We start from the raw sequence: 17,531 nt of genomic DNA, 5'->3' as shown, positions 1-17,531 counted from the left end.
GTTGGGTTGGGGAATGTGGATAACACAAGCTTATGACGTGGACTAGCTTATTTTGTAGATCAGTTCCACGGTGGCATGGTTTGATTAGACTCATTTCATTTGGGTACCAATTTTTAAGCGGGTCGAGTCATCGCAAATACGGCCCGGATTGAAGAAATACTTGCAATCTACAAGTTGTGCACTATTCTTTTCATCTAAAAACTCATGATCAAATTTACATTAACATATTAAACTTAATTGAATCTGATTGAAACTTATTACACCTAATAGAGTAAATTTCATAAAATAAACGTATTGGCCGAATATGAGAAAAGAACGTACCTAAAACATGAGGCAGGCTACATCGCTGTCCACCAGCGACAAAAAGACCTCATACCCAGGGCAAAATGGTATTTTCGCTACATGAGTTGAAAAGTCAAACAAATTACTAAATATCGGCAATATGACAGTAATTGATACAACAATGACAGTATTTTAATACAACAATAACAATATTTATGTAAACGATGATAATATATACTTATATAACACTTGTATACATACTTTTATCCATTCATTTAATATGCAACACTTTTATCCATTCATTTAAGTGGTCCCTTTACTTTTTCTATTTCATTACACTTGTATACGTAATTTCCTTTTTTGGGTGATTGTGACAGTATTTTAATACAACAATGACAGTATATATATAACAATGACAATACTTATATCACCGATGACAGTATATAACAAGTTAGCAACACTTGTACACATTTATTTAAGTGTGGACCATCTTTCCAACTTTTTTTTTTTAGGGTGGGCATGGATCTTTTTGTCGCTGGTGGACAACTATGTAGCATGCCTCCCTAAAACATATGATGTTTGTGAATGCATGGCGAAACAATTTTTTAGGGGAATCAAACCTTCTATCAGGTCCATTCGTTGTTCGATCAGTCCATACACATGGTTAAAATACTGAAAAGGGGGCAAACTGTTAAAAAATTGCTAAGTACTCCTATCTTATAACTTTTTTTTGGTCCGATTCACCCTTAGGGCTAATCCGAATTCGGGGTGAATTCTGAGTGGATAGGTTCCAGTCCCGTCCCAAACATTGTTGCGGGGATCGAACACGGGGTCCTCCCTACCAAGTTCAGCCTCAATCACCACTGAACCACCAGGCAATTGGTTAAGTATCTTATAACTTTGACATAGCCCATAATCTTTTCCACGAGTAACTAATAATTCCCTTTCTAGATCAATACAATATCTTAGAACGATTATATTTTCATACTCCCTCCGTATTTTAAAATAAATATACACTTTCCTTAAACGACCGTATTTTAAAAAGAGATAAACTTTCCTTTTTTTGACATGTTTTGGTCTCCACTTCCAATTTATTAATATTTTTCTCTTTCTTGTAGTGTGCATACTTACTCATATCATCTTTTTACTATAATAAATAATTCACCCACAACCTCACTTTCATCTTATTTTAATAAATTCAACTCTCTCCTACAATTACGTGCCAGTCAAAGTGTATTTCTTTTTAAAATACGGATTAAGTATTATTTTAAAGAAAATTTGTCAAAAATGACATTTTATAATCCAAAAATTGTGACAAATGACCTTTAAAAAAAAGTTGTGAGAAAGGGCCCAATTCGAGTTTTTTGTTGTGAATAAGGACCAAAACCCTATTTCCGGTGGTCAATGCCAATTTTTCGGCGTTGACTGGCATGTGGCAGGCACATGACTTGATTTTAACAAAAAAAGATTAAAAAAAATTCCCTCCAAGTTGCCCCCTCCCTTATTTCCCCCAACTAACTCCCTTAACTTTCAGAAAAAACCCCTCAGTTTTCTCTCTCCTTAAGCCTGTCATATTTCCTCTTTTTCTTCCTCCCTCATATCTCGAATTTGTTATTTGCAGCTCAAACCAAGAAAAATTCACTCAGCCCCTTTTCTTATCGTGCGTTTTCGTACAAGGTAACACTAAAAGCCCCAATTATTTTGCTCAGATTTCTCCAATTTTTTAACTCTTGAAATTATGGTTCTTGAGTTAAATAATTTTTTATTGATTCTTTCATACAACATGAATGTGTCTCAGTGAAACGGTAACAAAATTCGCTCAACCCTTTCCTTGCCTTTATCCCTTTTTGCCATTGAAGCAGACCAAAAGGACGAAAATGTCAGATAAAATTCCTTCACAAATTTGGGTAAAAATCAAAGCGAAAATGACTGAGGAAAGAGAATCTGTATCTTATTTGATGATGAGATGTTTTAATATCAACTTTAATAACCCTTATTCATTGATTTCTGACTGGAGAATTGAATTGTCATTAATGTGGTAGAGGAAGGAGAAGCATCAAAGGAGAGAGAAAACCTAAACTTTTTTTAGGTCTAGGGTTAGTTAAGAGGAAATAAGGGAGGGGGGAACTTTGGGGGGAATTTTGTAAAAAAAAAATTTGTTAAAATTAAGTCACGTGGCCCACGTGCCAGTCAATGCCGGAAAATTGGCGTTGACAACCGAAAAATGGGGTTTTGTCCTTATTCACAACAACACCAAAAACTTGAATTTGGTTTCTCACAACTTTTTTTAAAAAAGTTCATTTGTCACAATTTTTGGATTATAAAAGGTCATTTTTGACAAATTTTCCTTATTTTAATAAAAGGAAAAAAAAACATGTTTTCCCTTAATTTTTTTCGGTATAAGTTGATTTGCTCATGGTGTAAGGTTTATTTAATCCATGTTCCACCTTTGGGACTAAAATTTCTACCAAGTTTCATGCTAAAAATCCCTCTTAATTTATGCACAGCAAAGTACTCCGATGTCTAGATCATAAACGATCTATCTATCTGATATGTCCGTATCATAACCCATATATTCAGTTCAAAATTCGATCTATATAGATTAGAATTATCTGTACATATCATGTCCGGATAAGAACTTATATGTCAAAATCAAAATCGGTTTGTCCAGTTCATGTCCAGTTTAGAACCGATCTGTCCAGATATGTCTAGCTGAGAACAAATCTGCCCAAATCAAGTCCAACTCAAAACCGATATGTCCAGATCGGAATTGATATGTCCAAATTAGAATCGATTTGTATAGATTAGAATCAATCTGTACAGATTAGTATCATTAAAAATCGATCTGTCCAGATCAGAACTAATATGTTCAGATCAGAACGGATCTATCCAAATCATGTTTAGATCAGAACCAATATGTCCAGATCATGCCCAAATCAGAACTCGTATATTCATATTAAAATCGATATGTCCAAATCTTGTCCAAATAAGAACCGATTGTCCATATCATGTCCAGATCAAATTGCATATGTCCGGATCAGAAACGATCTGTCCCCATATCATATTCAGATCATACCCATATGTACAGAACAAAAGTGATATATACAGAACATATCCAGATTAGAACTGGTCTGTGTAGATCATGTCAATATCATAATCGATCTGTCCAGATCAGGTCCATATCATGTCCAGATCATGTTCAAATCAGAACTAATATGTACAGAAAAAAACTGATATATACAGAACGTGTCCAAATCAGAACCCATATATTCAGATCAAAACTGATCTGTCTGAATCATGTCCATGTCAAACCATATATTCAGAACAAACCGACATGTCCTCATCTGAATAAATTTGTACAATTATGTCCAGATTAGAAATGATATGTGGAGAACATGTCATAGTCGATCTGTCCAGATCATGTCTAGACCAGAACTGATATGTCTAGATCATAACCGATATATCTCGATCATATCTAAGTCTATCTAATATAAGGAATGGTTAAATCATGAGCACAATCAAATAAATAATGTGAAAATTTTAATAACAATGTTATAAATTCGAATTACATTTATTTTACATACAAAGCGTTTAATATTAATAATTGTTGATTTTTATTTAAATCTTAATTCTGAAAAATCAGATCATATCATATTAGATCGAAAAAAGTAAGTTCATATTAGATCAAATCAGAAAAAATAAGTTCAGATCAGATCAAATCATATCAGATTAGGACAAATAAGATGAGCTAAAGGAGACCTTAAGATGCACAGTCTTTGCTCGAGATGACATAATAATATAACCAAGTTGTTACTGGAGGTTTTATGAGTAGGATTAGCCATGAATAAGAGTATTTAAACTTATCTGTTAAGATCTGACCCGTGAAACATCACGTTTGAGAGTCCCACATTGATAAAAGAGAAGAGTATTAAACATTTAATAAGGCCATGGGGCTACTCCCCTTATTGCCATATAGTTTTAAGGTGGAACCTCCTTTGGACTTGTTAAGTAGATTCTCTCTTGATGACGGGTGTGGCCCAGACCCGTATTTAACATTATCCCAATAGAATGATTACAAATAAACATCTTTTGGTTCCTTTCGTCATATTTGCACATAATCTAGTACTTCTTTTTTTCAATTGGGCATTAACTTTTTGACAAATAAGCAAACAAGATCCTTTTCCTTTCAGTTTTGTTTAAATTAAGTTCGTAATACCCACTTGGAAAACAAATTAAGACATGATTATACAATTTAAGATTTGGCTTCACTAGTGGATGAATTGCGTTAGTTAGGTAGGTAGCTAGCCATCTAGGAGAATGGTCTAAAGCTGCAGCGCACAGCTGCTGAACGCCTCCTGTTTTCTAGGCCATTGGCTAAAAGTTGAACGCCGTAGCGACGCAGTTTTTGTGGCTTATAATATTATGGAAATTGGACAAAATAATAAAGATAAGTATTAGAAAATGTAAATATCAAATGTCATAACTAATTTATTAAGAATGGCGTGATTGGAAAGGATGTCTACTAATTCAGTTGTTTAATGACTAGGTTTGGTTGATATGAAAATCATTTTTATTAGGAAGCGGAAGATTAGAGTATTATTTGGTTCAAAAAACATGGAAAATCATACTTTCTATAAAGTTTTAATTCTTACAAAATGAAGGAAATTGTTTAGTGAAACTTCTCGTGTTTAACCAAACCTTAGCTACTTCCTTTGAAATGCTTATACATGAGAAATCTTCTTCTTAGGAAGTTCTACCACCCACGATCAACCAAACGACCCCTAAAGTGGTGGGATGTGGTGTTTCGGGTGAAAATTTGTCAAATGTTAACTATAATCTATACTAGTACTTCCTCCGTTTATTTTTACTCGCAACGTTTGTCACTTTCAGGCATGTCAATGCACAACTTTGATCATTAATATCTTTAATTCTCTTTAAGCAAAAATTATAAAAGTTAATATTTTGAAAATACACATTAAAACGAATTTAACAAGATCTCACGTGACTATGTTTTATCTTACGTATAAATCACCAACAATGGTCAAAGTATAATATGTGAATAGTGTAGAAATCACAAACGTTGCGAGTATTAAAAATAAGATTTTGTATATTAAAGGAAAATTTGCAAATTCTACATACGTATTTAGTGACTTTACAAATTGCTACATATCTCTTTAGTGACTTTGCAAATTACTACCTAACTTGTTAAAATTTTGTCAATTACTACTTAGGTATTTAGTTATTGTTATCAATTACTACCTTAGCCCATATTCCGACCAATTAGTCACTAATTATACCATAATCAATCGTTAATCATACTATAATCAATAAAATAATAAAAAATTAAAGTATTATAAGATGATTAACGGTTGATTATGAAATATTTTTAATTAATTAAAGGAATTAAAAAAAATTAATTTTGTTTTGATTAACTGTTGATTATGATATAATTAGTGACTAATTGGCCAAAAAGGGCTAAGGTAGTAATTTACAACAATAACTAAACACCTATGTAACAATTGCCAACTTTTCACAAACTAAATAGTAATTTGCAAAGTCCCTATGTGGATGATTGTTAGGTTATGATACATATAATTGAATATAAATCATGCGGAAAAACCATAAAGCCAGGAATCCAAATTAATTGTCACATAACAATTAACATAATTTAGGACACATACACTTTGTAGCGTGCCTTCCCTAGCTGCGCGCGAACCGAACAAGAACAAGTCTAGGACTCCAAATGTCGTCCCTCCGTAGATAGTCCACAGCACGCTCGGATCCGCCTTAGATTTAATTAACTAGAATTGCACCTAAGGTTCTATGTAATTTTCGGATTTTATAGCAAATAAAAATCTGAGTTATAAGCCTAAAACTTATATGAATACTTGAATTAGATTGTCCATAAATTTTGAATATAATCACCTATTTATAGGGTAGGGAAATCGGATTCTAGAATCCTACTAGGAATCAATTTAGCTAATCTGAATTTAACTTAAATTCAATCACCTAATTTCTAGTAGATTTAGGAATTTAATCTAAACGAATCCTAATCGATCAAGGCTTCGTACACAAACACAAACACACACGCACAACCCATGAAGGGCGCTGTGCGCGCGCGCTGAGCTGGCCCAGCAGCTGCTCGCAGCCCACGAAGGGCGCGCCAGCTTGCTGGCCTTGCTCGTGGGCCTGGCCTTGCTTCTCGCTTGGCTGGGCTTGCTTGCTTGGTCGCAGCGGGCTGCGCCTATGTGCTTGTGCGCGCGGGCTTCGCTAGGCATTGGGCCTAGCTTCGTGTTGGGCCTTGCGTCTAGCAAGCTCGTCCGATGTTTATTTCGTACGTCGCGCTTCCGATTAATTTTCCGATTCCGGAATTCATTTCCGATACGAACAATATTTAATATTTCCGATTCCGGAATAAATTTCCGTTTCGAACAAATATTTAATATTTCCGTTTTCGGAATTATTTTCCGATTCCGATAATATTTCCGATTCCGACAATATTTCCGTTTCCGGCAATATTTCAGATTCTGACAGTATTTCCATTCCCGATAATATTTTCCGATACGTACCATGTTTCCGTTTCCGGCAACATCTACGACTTGGATAATATTTATATTTCCGATACGATCCATATTTCCGTTTCCGACAATATCATCGTTTCCAGAGTATTCATCATTTGCCTTTGACGATCTCAGCTCCCACTGGAACCAAGATCCGTCGATTCCGAATATCCATAGATGGAGTATTTAATTCCATTAAATACTTGATCCGTTTACGTACTATTTGTGTGACCCTACGGGTTGAATCAAGAGTAAGCTGTGGATTAATATTATTAATTCCACTTGAACTGAAGCGGCCTCTAGCTAGGCATACAGTTCACTTGATCTCACTGAATTATTAACTTGTATAATTAATACTGAACCGCATTCATTAGACTTAACATTAAATGCATACTTGGACCAAGGGCATTATTTCCTTCAATCATAACTCTCATTACCATCTTAACCAATCACCATCACCAATTGTGGTTTAACTCTTCACATTAATTTATAAATAAATGTTCATATGAAGTGTATAACAACTAAATTTTTATGTGACTTTTTAACTTTTATGGACTATTTTGGAAAGATAATAATAACTTTATGACAATCACGAATAAACACCAAGGTAAACCCTCTTTTCTGTTTTTTCTGACTTTTGATTCCATGTTCGGAATAAAAGCTCCATTCTTCCCACTGGAGAGTATTTTTACCCATTTCTTGGGTTATCTCTACCAATTTTTTGGATTTTATCTCTCTCCTTGTGAGAGAATGGGGCTATGATTTTAATTTCGCATGAAAAGTTGATTTATTGATGAAGATTTTGTGCGGCATTACAACGGATGTCAGTCCTACGTCTACAATCAATTGAGTCGAATTTAATTCAATCTCAAAGCTACAACAGATTGAAAGACCCCTTCGTTGAAGGTTGTATCAAATAACGATGTGAAAGGGGTATTTATCATTGTCAGATCTCATCTACAATGATCGTGGTTTTGTCGGATTAGAATTTCGTTTGATAATCAAGATTATCACTTAGCACGAGGCGCGAGCGTGCGCCTTAATTTATAGTATTAGTTAATATTTAATTACGTTTTTGGTTAATCATATAATTAGAGGTTAATTAACTCTCTCTTAATCTTATCTCTTTGTTTTGAACAATTTTGTTGTTTCAAGTCAGTTTCTCTGGCTATTTATATTCCTAACTGTTCTCATTAATCTTTATCTTATTTTCTTCCTCTCTATCTCACAAACTGCTTTTACGTTCATATGGAGATTATTGCTTTGCTACAATCAATCTCAGTTTAGGGAAATCTTGGAAATATCTTAGCCGGTAACCCATAGCAAGAAATAGTGGAGGCTAATATAAGGACAATGATAATCACGACCCTAATTCTTCATCCCGTGTAACTATTTCTAACATGCCATACATAAACTCAAACGCTTAAATTAGTTGGGACATTCTAGGGAAAGATGTTAATCCTAAAAATTTACCATGACGGAAGGCAAATGCATGTACTTCGTACTTTGTGCTACTTTGACTTTTGACACTATTCACAAATTTCAATTTGACTATCATTTGTGATTTATGGGTAAGGAAAAATATAGTCGTGTGAGATCTTGTTTGATTCGTCTCGATATGTACTTTCGAAATATCAGTTTTTTATATTTTTTACAAATACAAAATTAGAGATATTAATGTCCAAACATTTACATCGATAAACGTGAAAAGGTAAGTTGTCCCCATTATTTCAAAACAGAGAGAGTATGCAACATCGATCCTAGCAAGTTGCAACATTGTTGCTGTACCTGTACTGTACGTAGAGTTTGATACGTATTGAGTTTGTAGAAATTTGTCAAACCAAGTTTTACCCCAAGTCAATAACAACATAGAGATTCTGCAATTTTGTTGTTGTATATAGACAACATTGTTGCCCCACCTTCTTGTCGGCAGTAATGAAAACTTGGCTTTATAGGCATTCGGTAAGGGAAGGGGTTCGGTCTACTTATAAATCCAATTGAAATATTGCAATAAAATCAACTGGTAATATTAGGAAGTAGTTTTCCACTTAGGTAGAACTTGAACACCCTTGATTAGCTTTCGAGGCACAATTAAAGCCATAAACAAAGGCTAAAGACATCCAATTAATTAGCTGTGATAATGATTAGATTACAAGACCATAAGTCAAAAGCAGTATGACGAACAACTTTTTGTTCCTTGATGTATTCGAAGATCTTTAAGCAGATTCCCATTGATCGATCATTATTTTAAGATGACTTCATCGTTTGAAATTCTACCAAAAAGCCATAAATATGAATCATATTAATGTTTAAAAGACAAATTCAACAACAAAATTACAATCCCCATTGGCCATTGCTGGCAGAAAACAAACTGCAATCTTGCAAAACCCGCAATTAAGATCCCTCCTACAACCCCGCCAACCCTTTTTCTGTACAATTTCACACTAAAAGAGTTCATAATATCAACCTAATTAATTATATCCTAATCCCAATTAAACAGCAATTTTTAATTGTCTTTTCGGCGAATCTTCAGCTTTCCTTTTTCGGCTTTGCCTGCATGCTGTTCGATGAAATGCTAGACTGGAAAATATGAAAGACATTACTCATTGCACACATGATCGACACCTCGATCCCTTAGTAGTAATTTCACTACAGAGAGAAGAAGAAGATGAGAGAGAAAATTGCAAAGACAAAGGGTGTTAGTAACGTGGGTTGTAAACAAAGTGAGTCTCCCATGGCTAAGCCAGCTAACCATGATCCATCAGCTACCATTGCTGAGGTTGTAGTTCCGGGTCCAGTTACCATTCCTGGCACACCCTCAGAAGCTGACCCGTATGACATGTCTCCTCCTGCTCCATTTGATGATGAGTCCATCGGATCTGACCCGGATAAAATTGGTGGTGTCGTTGTCACTGGAGTTGTTACTGGAGTGGCAGTAGGCGTAGATTTTTGACTGTTGACAAATACAACACGAATACATTAATTAACTCATTTCATTCATTCATTATATGTTGTCAGAAATTAAACTTTGTAATCTTGTAACCTTGTAGCAGTGTAGCTGTGTAGGTACTAGGTAGGGTATTTTTTCATGTCGATTCATCTTTTGCAAACTATACGTAATAATTCATCCATCCTCTATAGATTGCCTTATTATTGTTTCCCATTTCCTTATATTCAATCTTTATAAACTTTAGACCATCAAGTCCCACTAATCTATATTGGCAACGGTTGTGTAAGACTGCCTTACCGGAAAGACCACTTTGATTATTTAACTAATTGGTTTTATTGCTTAACTAATTGGTTTTATTGCTTAACTAACTAGTTCTAGTGCTTAACTAATTAGTTTAATTGCTTAAGTAATTGATTTCAGTGATTAACTAATTAGTTTCAGTGATTAACTTAATTAGTTTAAGTGATTAACTTATATGACACCAATGTGGTATTTTGTGTAAGACCGCTTTATATAAAAGTATGTAAATCTCTATTTGTACTCGGTAAGACTAAATGCAGTTATGTGTGGATGTAAAATGTATTCCCGTAGATTTTGTTAAATTTGTTTCAAAATATATTTAGATATCAACTTTGTATACACATGAAATTAGAGATCTTAATTGATTAAAACACTACTCTAAAGAGTCATAAACAGCAAATATCAACACCGCTTCCTCCGTATTTGATTCGACATGACAACACGACCCAGGCCCAATCCTCAGTTTTTGAAGTAGAGACACTTAAATCCAAAATAACTCTGTAAAGATATGCCCAAACCCGATATGACTCGACCCATTTGTCCTATTACAGTGTACAATCATTTTAGTTTCCTACCATTATTGGGGAGCACAGTATTATTTTGTTTGTGCCAGCTTTAGACTCACAATTCACAACCACAGAAAATGTAATCCCATCTCATTGATAGTACGGGGTAATATTTGGCAAAATTGAACTTCCTAATCTTTGAAAAATGCAACAGAAACAGTAATTACAAGAACAGAAGGCAAATAAATCAATTCATGCACAAAAATCTGTTAAAAAAGCTAAAAAAAATGAGGTAAACTTTGCTAGTACAAGTATTTATACCTTGGAGTAGAGGGGCAAAAGGTGATGGTATAATCAGCTCCACTGCAAGTGAAAGTGCTAGTAGGATCATCATATGCATAACTGTAAGACCTCGGACACGCCATTTTAAACATCTGGGAGTACACCGTCGGCTTACACGTAGACGGTGAACCATACGCGCCACTGCAACAATACTCCGGACTTCTAAAAGCCTCACACGCGCTCCTACACGCGTCACCGTTCCCTACTTTCAGCTCAGCCGGGCAAACCTGGTTCAGATCAACCACACACCCGGTTGCAGCGCATAAACCGGACCCACCACTTACTTCAACCAAAATGGGTAGATTATAGCCGTCAACTAGGCTGACGTCATAAAAATCTTGACTACCTGAGCCAAGGGTGAACTCGGCTAGGGTTGCTGGAGGCTCGGCACCGGCTCCGTTACACTCGACACTGCCGGAGCCGCAGTCTCCGGTTGCGCAGTAGCCTAGTTCGGAGTCTGCAAAATTGCAGCCAGTACGGCCCCAGAATCTACCAGACCAACCGGTTGGGGCTTGGAAAGACCGGGATGTTGCCGTCGGGAGTTCGAAACCGGTGGAATCCAGATTTGGGGTACCTGCATTGGCAAGTATTCCGGGCCATACTGTGTTTTCACATTTGTTGACGAATGTGAAGGTTGCTCCTGATACACCTAGTAATTCCAAATTGCAAAATGTACAACTTATGTCAGTTTTTGAGATATTGTAAAATCCATTATATGTAAATGTACCTATATTTACTTATTCGGGTGAGAAAAACAATAGCCGTTGGCTTATCTAGAGCTAGGTATATCCAGAGTGTATAATAATACTAATGTCAAAGGGTAAATGATGTAAAAATTGCATTTTTAAGTTCATGTGAAGGAAAAGACAGAAAAATTAAGTAAACCCAGATAATGAAACAATACCTGTAAGAACGAGTGGCAGGAGAGCAAGGTTGAGGATGAAGTTGAGCTTGAAGTAGGTTAACGGATCCATAGTGTGTTGTTTTCAAGTCTCTCTCTTAATCTGTTTTCCCCTGTTATACTCTGTTTTCCAGGAGAGAAAAAAAGAGAGGGAGAAATAGAGTGGGAATGGGGGAGTGAGAAAGTGGCCAACCAAGCTGAAAAATGGGTGTTAAACACCCATAAAACAAACAAAATTACACCTTGAGTGGAGAGAGGAGAGAGAAGGGTAGTGTCAGAACAAGTGAGAAGCCCACACATAAAAAATCTTAAAATTTCTCACTTTATTCCTTTTAATCAGATTTCTTATTTTAATTTAGTGTTTGTTTATACTAACACTTAAATTTAATCATTCTACTTTAGTACTAGTACTAGTAGGAGTAGTGTCTAATTTAATTAATTTTAATCTTGATTTAGTTGCATCGGCCAAGAAGGTAGAGTTGTATAATGGCCTTTTTCTCTGTTACTGTACAGATGTTAGGGTCATTAATTTAATGTTTTTATCCCCAACAGTTGCATATGGTCGTTTGGGCACCTTGTTCAACTGACTGATTTTATTGTGACTTGTATTTTTGTTCTTAGTGACCTAAAATATTTACATGATTCCAAAACATACATCCATTTTATGGAATGCATCTTTTGGGGGGAAGCAATGAGCTCATACTTGTCAACATGAATAACCCTCCTCCATTTTTTAGATGCAAGCAAGGACATTTTCATTTCAAATTAAAGTGTCAAAGAGGTTTATCCTCTAAAATTACATCAATTAAATAATCCGGTGGTGAATCCCACAAATAAACATAGTTTGTTACACATTTCATAGTCCTAGCTAATATGTTTTGACATTTTATCCGCTACTTTGTAGCCTTCTCTGCCTTCAAACTACAACTTTAGTCCCTTGAGTCTATGAATTAGGTCCCTGCACTGAGTTACAATCAAATAGTTAACATCCCTATCTCATGTCTCTTGGAGGAATAGTTCACGGCTTGTTTTGGATCTGAGCTTATGATGCAATTTGCCCATTGTTTCTTCTCGACATGTAGCAAGGCCATATGAATTGCTTTCAGCTCACCTATAAGGCATGTTTGCAGTCTGCATCTTATCCCATAACTTGTTCTCCACATATAGTCCATTACAGTCCATGACAAGACCTGCTACCCACCCACATAATCATCATAGCTTTTAAACGAGGTGTCACAATTAATTTTAATCCAAGAGGGTGGGGTCCATTCAGTAGGGGGAGAAGCTAAAACAGACTGGGTGACAGAGGAGTAGCTTCTTGAGGAGTGATATTCCCAAGTTAAAGCCCGAGATTCAAGAAAGCGTCTCTGTGGTGGGGTTTTTTTGTTGGCGAAAACACTCTGATTTCCAGATTTTCCACAAGGAAAAGGAGGATAGAGTTAGCCAAGGTAGAAGAATAGTGTCTGGGTCATTGCTTGGTTTTAATGTGAGGTTCGAAGTAAGCAAAGTTGTGAGTGAATCAGTGAAAAAGGCTCCAGAAACATTGAATAAATCCCAAACATCTCTTGCTTGTGGGCAATCCCGAAGAATATATGAAGTGAATTTTCAAGCTTGTTGGTAACCCTCCTCCATTGTTGGTAACAAATATCAAATTAGCTTCAATATGGTCAAACTCATATTAGATCGGCTTGTTTTCATCCCTGATCAAACATGCATAGAGTTTCTTGCCTTAAAATATGCCAAGGCGTATTTTCAAAGAGTCGATAAGGGTCTGTTTATTTCAACTTATTTTGACTTGTGTCAACATAATAAGGTCGACTAAGTTCATTTCAGCAAAAATAAGTTTTTTCAGATAATTTAAACACACAAATAAGTTTTTTTCAGCAAAAATAAGTTCATGTTAGTTCATATATAAGTCAAATTTAGTTGAACCAAAGAGCCTAAGTTATAATAAGAACTACAGAGTGTGATACAAATAATTATATGTACTTGGTATGTAGAACACTTCATTGCGTTCAAGTAAGTTGTTATAATTAACTGAAATAATTTTAGAAGGGGGAAAAGTCCATGTAAAAGGTGAAAATGTGACAATTGAATTGGTAATTTTGTTAAAAAAAAAAATACAATGATAGCTCTACATTGTTCATTTGAAGTTGAAAACATAGGAAATACAATCTCAAATTCTCAGGATTAATAAGGATCGTTCCTCCTCCTAAATTTTTTATTCCATATCTCGGTTCTCATAAAGATGAAAGGTAATGTAGCTCACAAATCATGCTCGGCCAATTATTAACACTGGTTATCATGGATCTCAAAGTAATTAATCATAGACTTAGATCGTGGATCAATGAGCTTATTAATTAACCTTAAGGGCATGCATACTTGAAATTGTCCGTTGCCTTTAAACCCCTTCCTGACCCAACCCTTTGTTCTAGCAAGTTGTGAGCTAGCCCAAGTCAGTGTACTTCAATTTGTCCGATAAATTGAATGTTATTTTTCACCTTTCGTGATATTGAGAAGTCGAATGTAACCATGCATGCATATGCAGATCTGAGATCATATGAGGAGTTTCAGTTGTTAGCATAATACGTGCATATAAAAAATTGAAGTGGTGCAAGATACACATGCATGCATCATCATGCATTTGACCTCAACTAGTGGTATATAGTGTCAAATTCCTACGGAGTACTATTATTTGTGCTCTTATTTCACGTGAAGCTTCATTACAGGTACAGCTAGTAGATCATCTTTTAGTTTGGAGTTTGAGCAACACTTTTTACTGGAAAGTTAGTCCATTTTACATCTTTCTTTGTTTCCTCAATGTGGGACAATATATGTTGTGAGTAGTGGCGGAGCCAGGATTTCACGGATGGTTGGTCACCATTCTACGCCGCTCACCATACAATCATAAATTAATGTTTAAATTAAAAAAAATATATATTACTCCTATACTTAAGAAAAAATATTCCAAAAATAACAAGTATATTAATACTTGTTACTTTTGGAATATTACAACCAAACTTCAAAATTACAATTGCTCTATACGGCTTTTCATGTTTTGATATCTATTTATTATATCATTCATATTAACATTTTGTGGAGGAGGCATTTTTTTAAGAAAAAAACTAGAAATATCCTGTGTTTTCTTCCTTTTCATTCTGAAAATTAAGTCACAAATACAATCAAGTACTTAACATTGAAACAATATATAAATCCTAAATCAACAAATTCCTAAATCAACAAATTCCTAATTCAACTATTTAAATATCAAAATCAACAAATTCCTAATTCAACTATTTAAATATCAAAATCAACAAATTCCTAATTCAACTATTTAAATATCAAAATCAACAAATTCCTAATTCCTCAGCAATTCAATTCAACACAACAATAATTCCTCAACAATTCAATTCAATTCAACAATTCAATTCCTCACAAATTCAATTCAATTTCTAATTCGTCAACAATTCAATTCCTAATTCGTCAACAATTCAATTCAATTCAACAATTCAATTCCTCACAAATTCCCAAATATCACAATTCACAAATATCACAATTCACAAATAATATGTAAATATCACAATTCACAAATTATCAACATATTACAATTCACAAATTCACAAATCACAAATTATCAACATATTACAATTCACAAATTCACAAATCATAATTAAATTATTATCAATAGTTTAAAATTTATATGTTTAATAAATTAAAATTTTAATGTTTAATAATTAAATTAATACAATTATACGATTTATACTTCATGAGTTGAATCGAGTTTCGGCTAGACGGCGACGGCTCCTCCTCCTCGCCTCCTCGAGTCACTGTGCTCGGAAATGATGAAAACGGTGCGTCGGTGCTCGACTAGTCGGCTGCTCCTCCTCTTCCTCGGTGCTCGACACTGCCTCGAGGCCCTCGACTGCTCGCTGCTCGGTTCCTCTTCCCCACGACCACGGTGACTCGGTTCTGCTGCGCCCTGCGGATCTGGGTTCGGTGGTTGAATGACCTGGTGAGTGGTGGCTGGTGGCTGCGGCCTACGTCGAAGAGAGAGAGAAGGTTTTTAGGTTTAGGGCTTTTGGTTTCACTTGGCTGTGTTCCAGAGACTCAGAGAGAGAGAGAGAGCGCGGTTTTTGGGTTTCATTTTGGTTTTCAAATTTTTTTTTTTTTTTTGTTAAATATTAGTGGGTCACGTGACCTAGGATGCCCAAGCCTAGGTCCGCCACTGATGTGACTCACCCGATAAATTACTGTATGGGGATGTTTAATTGGTTGCAAATAAATAAAGGAGGAAGTGTGAGTTATTAGGAAGTGCAATATGCAAACTGCAAAGTTGTTGATTGGCATGAATTGGGTATAACGGGGGACTTAAAACTTCGGAACGTGGGAAGTGACTTACCTACCCTCCCCTTGGTAAGTCACAATCCCCATTAAAACAAATAGCCCAAGTTCAACCAAACATCATTAAACTATTTCCTAGGAAGATAACTTGGAAATTAATTTCCCTTAAAATATATCCCATAGAAAATTATTACCCAAGTAAACCAAACAAGCACTAACATTGGATATTAGGATTAGAACTGTTCTCACTCGCGCTTTGCTAAAAAAATCTGTATAATTTTGACCGTTAGTCTGACTTTACCTTACATCTGGGCAAAGATCAACTATTTTTTCAATTTGACACGTAGTACAATAGTGTGAACTAAAACCGTTAAGAATTGATAAGAAATTTGGTATAGTGACCGTTAAGAATTAAGTAAGTTTCCCAAATGAAAGGACCTTGAAAAGTGGAGTGGTAATTAAGATTGTTCTCCTTCAAATTCAATTTGTATGTGTTGCCTAAGTTTTAGAGTTAACCCACCATGCCATTAATTAATTGGGCATTGGATTCCCTCTTTTCACGATTTTACAGTGATCTATGTATTTCAGTCATACCAATTTTGACCTTACCACAATTTTAGGATACAATTTAAGTTCGTCCTTCCATTCCTCTCCTACTGCTAGCTTCTTCTACCTTTGTAAAGTTTAACTATCTATTTATCCTTTTCTACTGTAATTTGGGTTATGTAAACAAAAACTTAGACCAAAACTTTTTTCAGCAACCGAAATCCAGCTTTTTCAGAGATAATAAAGGATAATAGATCAAAAGCCAAAAGGAGTGGTACAACAGATTCTCTTGTATTAAAGCAATGCTCATTTCCGCAATGCAAGATTAATGTTAAACATCAAAGAACGGAGTATCAAACATAGCCCACATTGTGTTAATTCATTAATTTATAAATAAATCTCTCATGATAACAAAAAGAAAATAAAAGGGAGGGAAGAATAATAAACTTTAGAAGATCCTTATTCCCTGCCCACGTGAACTTGCAACTTGCTTATTGGACGTTAGTGGCAATTCGGGTAAATGGGCCAGGTTCGGGTTTGGTTTCGGGTTTTGTCAAAAAAATATCGGAAATATCGTAAAATTTAATATTACAACAAAATATGATAGATGTTTCAAATCAATTTGATTCCAGGTCATTCGGGTTCGGTTTTCTCTCATTAACTTCAGGTCGGGTCAGAGATTGTCAAGCCTTGATGCATGTATCAAAATGTTCATTTTGCGTCCAAACATACTCAATTCCAATTGCATGCATTTTGTATATTGCCACTTTTAGTGACCTAAAATAATGTATCAATTTATTGAA

The 17,531-nt window shown here is 35.1% G+C and overlaps 1 protein-coding gene across 1 annotated transcript; it reads right to left on the bottom strand.

The window, feature by feature from the left end:
• Window positions 1-9,113: 9,113 nt before the first annotated feature.
• On the bottom strand, window positions 9,114-12,131 carry LOC110775269 (thaumatin-like protein 1). Its single transcript, XM_021979876.2, has 3 exons — window positions 11,845-12,131; window positions 10,920-11,589; window positions 9,114-9,795 (listed from the first exon to the last, which is right to left on the bottom strand). The coding sequence occupies exons 1-3, from the start codon at window positions 11,912-11,914 to the stop codon at window positions 9,492-9,494; spliced, it is 1,044 nt and encodes a 347-aa protein (XP_021835568.1). The 5' UTR covers window positions 11,915-12,131; the 3' UTR covers window positions 9,114-9,491.
• Window positions 12,132-17,531: the final 5,400 nt, after the last annotated feature.

Source organism: Spinacia oleracea, chromosome 4 (assembly GCF_020520425.1).
Source record: "Spinacia oleracea cultivar Varoflay chromosome 4, BTI_SOV_V1, whole genome shotgun sequence".
In the NCBI taxonomy this organism is placed as follows: domain Eukaryota; kingdom Viridiplantae; phylum Streptophyta; class Magnoliopsida; order Caryophyllales; family Amaranthaceae; genus Spinacia; species Spinacia oleracea.
Note: the sequence above shows the minus strand (reverse complement) of the source record. Positions and strands in the feature narration are given on the sequence as shown.

Excerpts from the sequence above, each read along its gene's own strand:
- LOC110775269 (XM_021979876.2), bottom strand. The coding sequence starts at position 11,914 with ATGGATCCGTTAACCTACTTCAAGCTCAACTTCATCCTCAACCTTGCT. Across the intron at positions 11,590-11,844 it reads CCTGCCACTCGTTCTTACAG|GTGTATCAGGAGCAACCTTC; the intron begins GTATTGTTTCAT and ends TGGAATTACTAG. Across the intron at positions 9,796-10,919 it reads TTTTGCCCCTCTACTCCAAG|TCAAAAATCTACGCCTACTG; the intron begins GTATAAATACTT and ends ATTTGTCAACAG.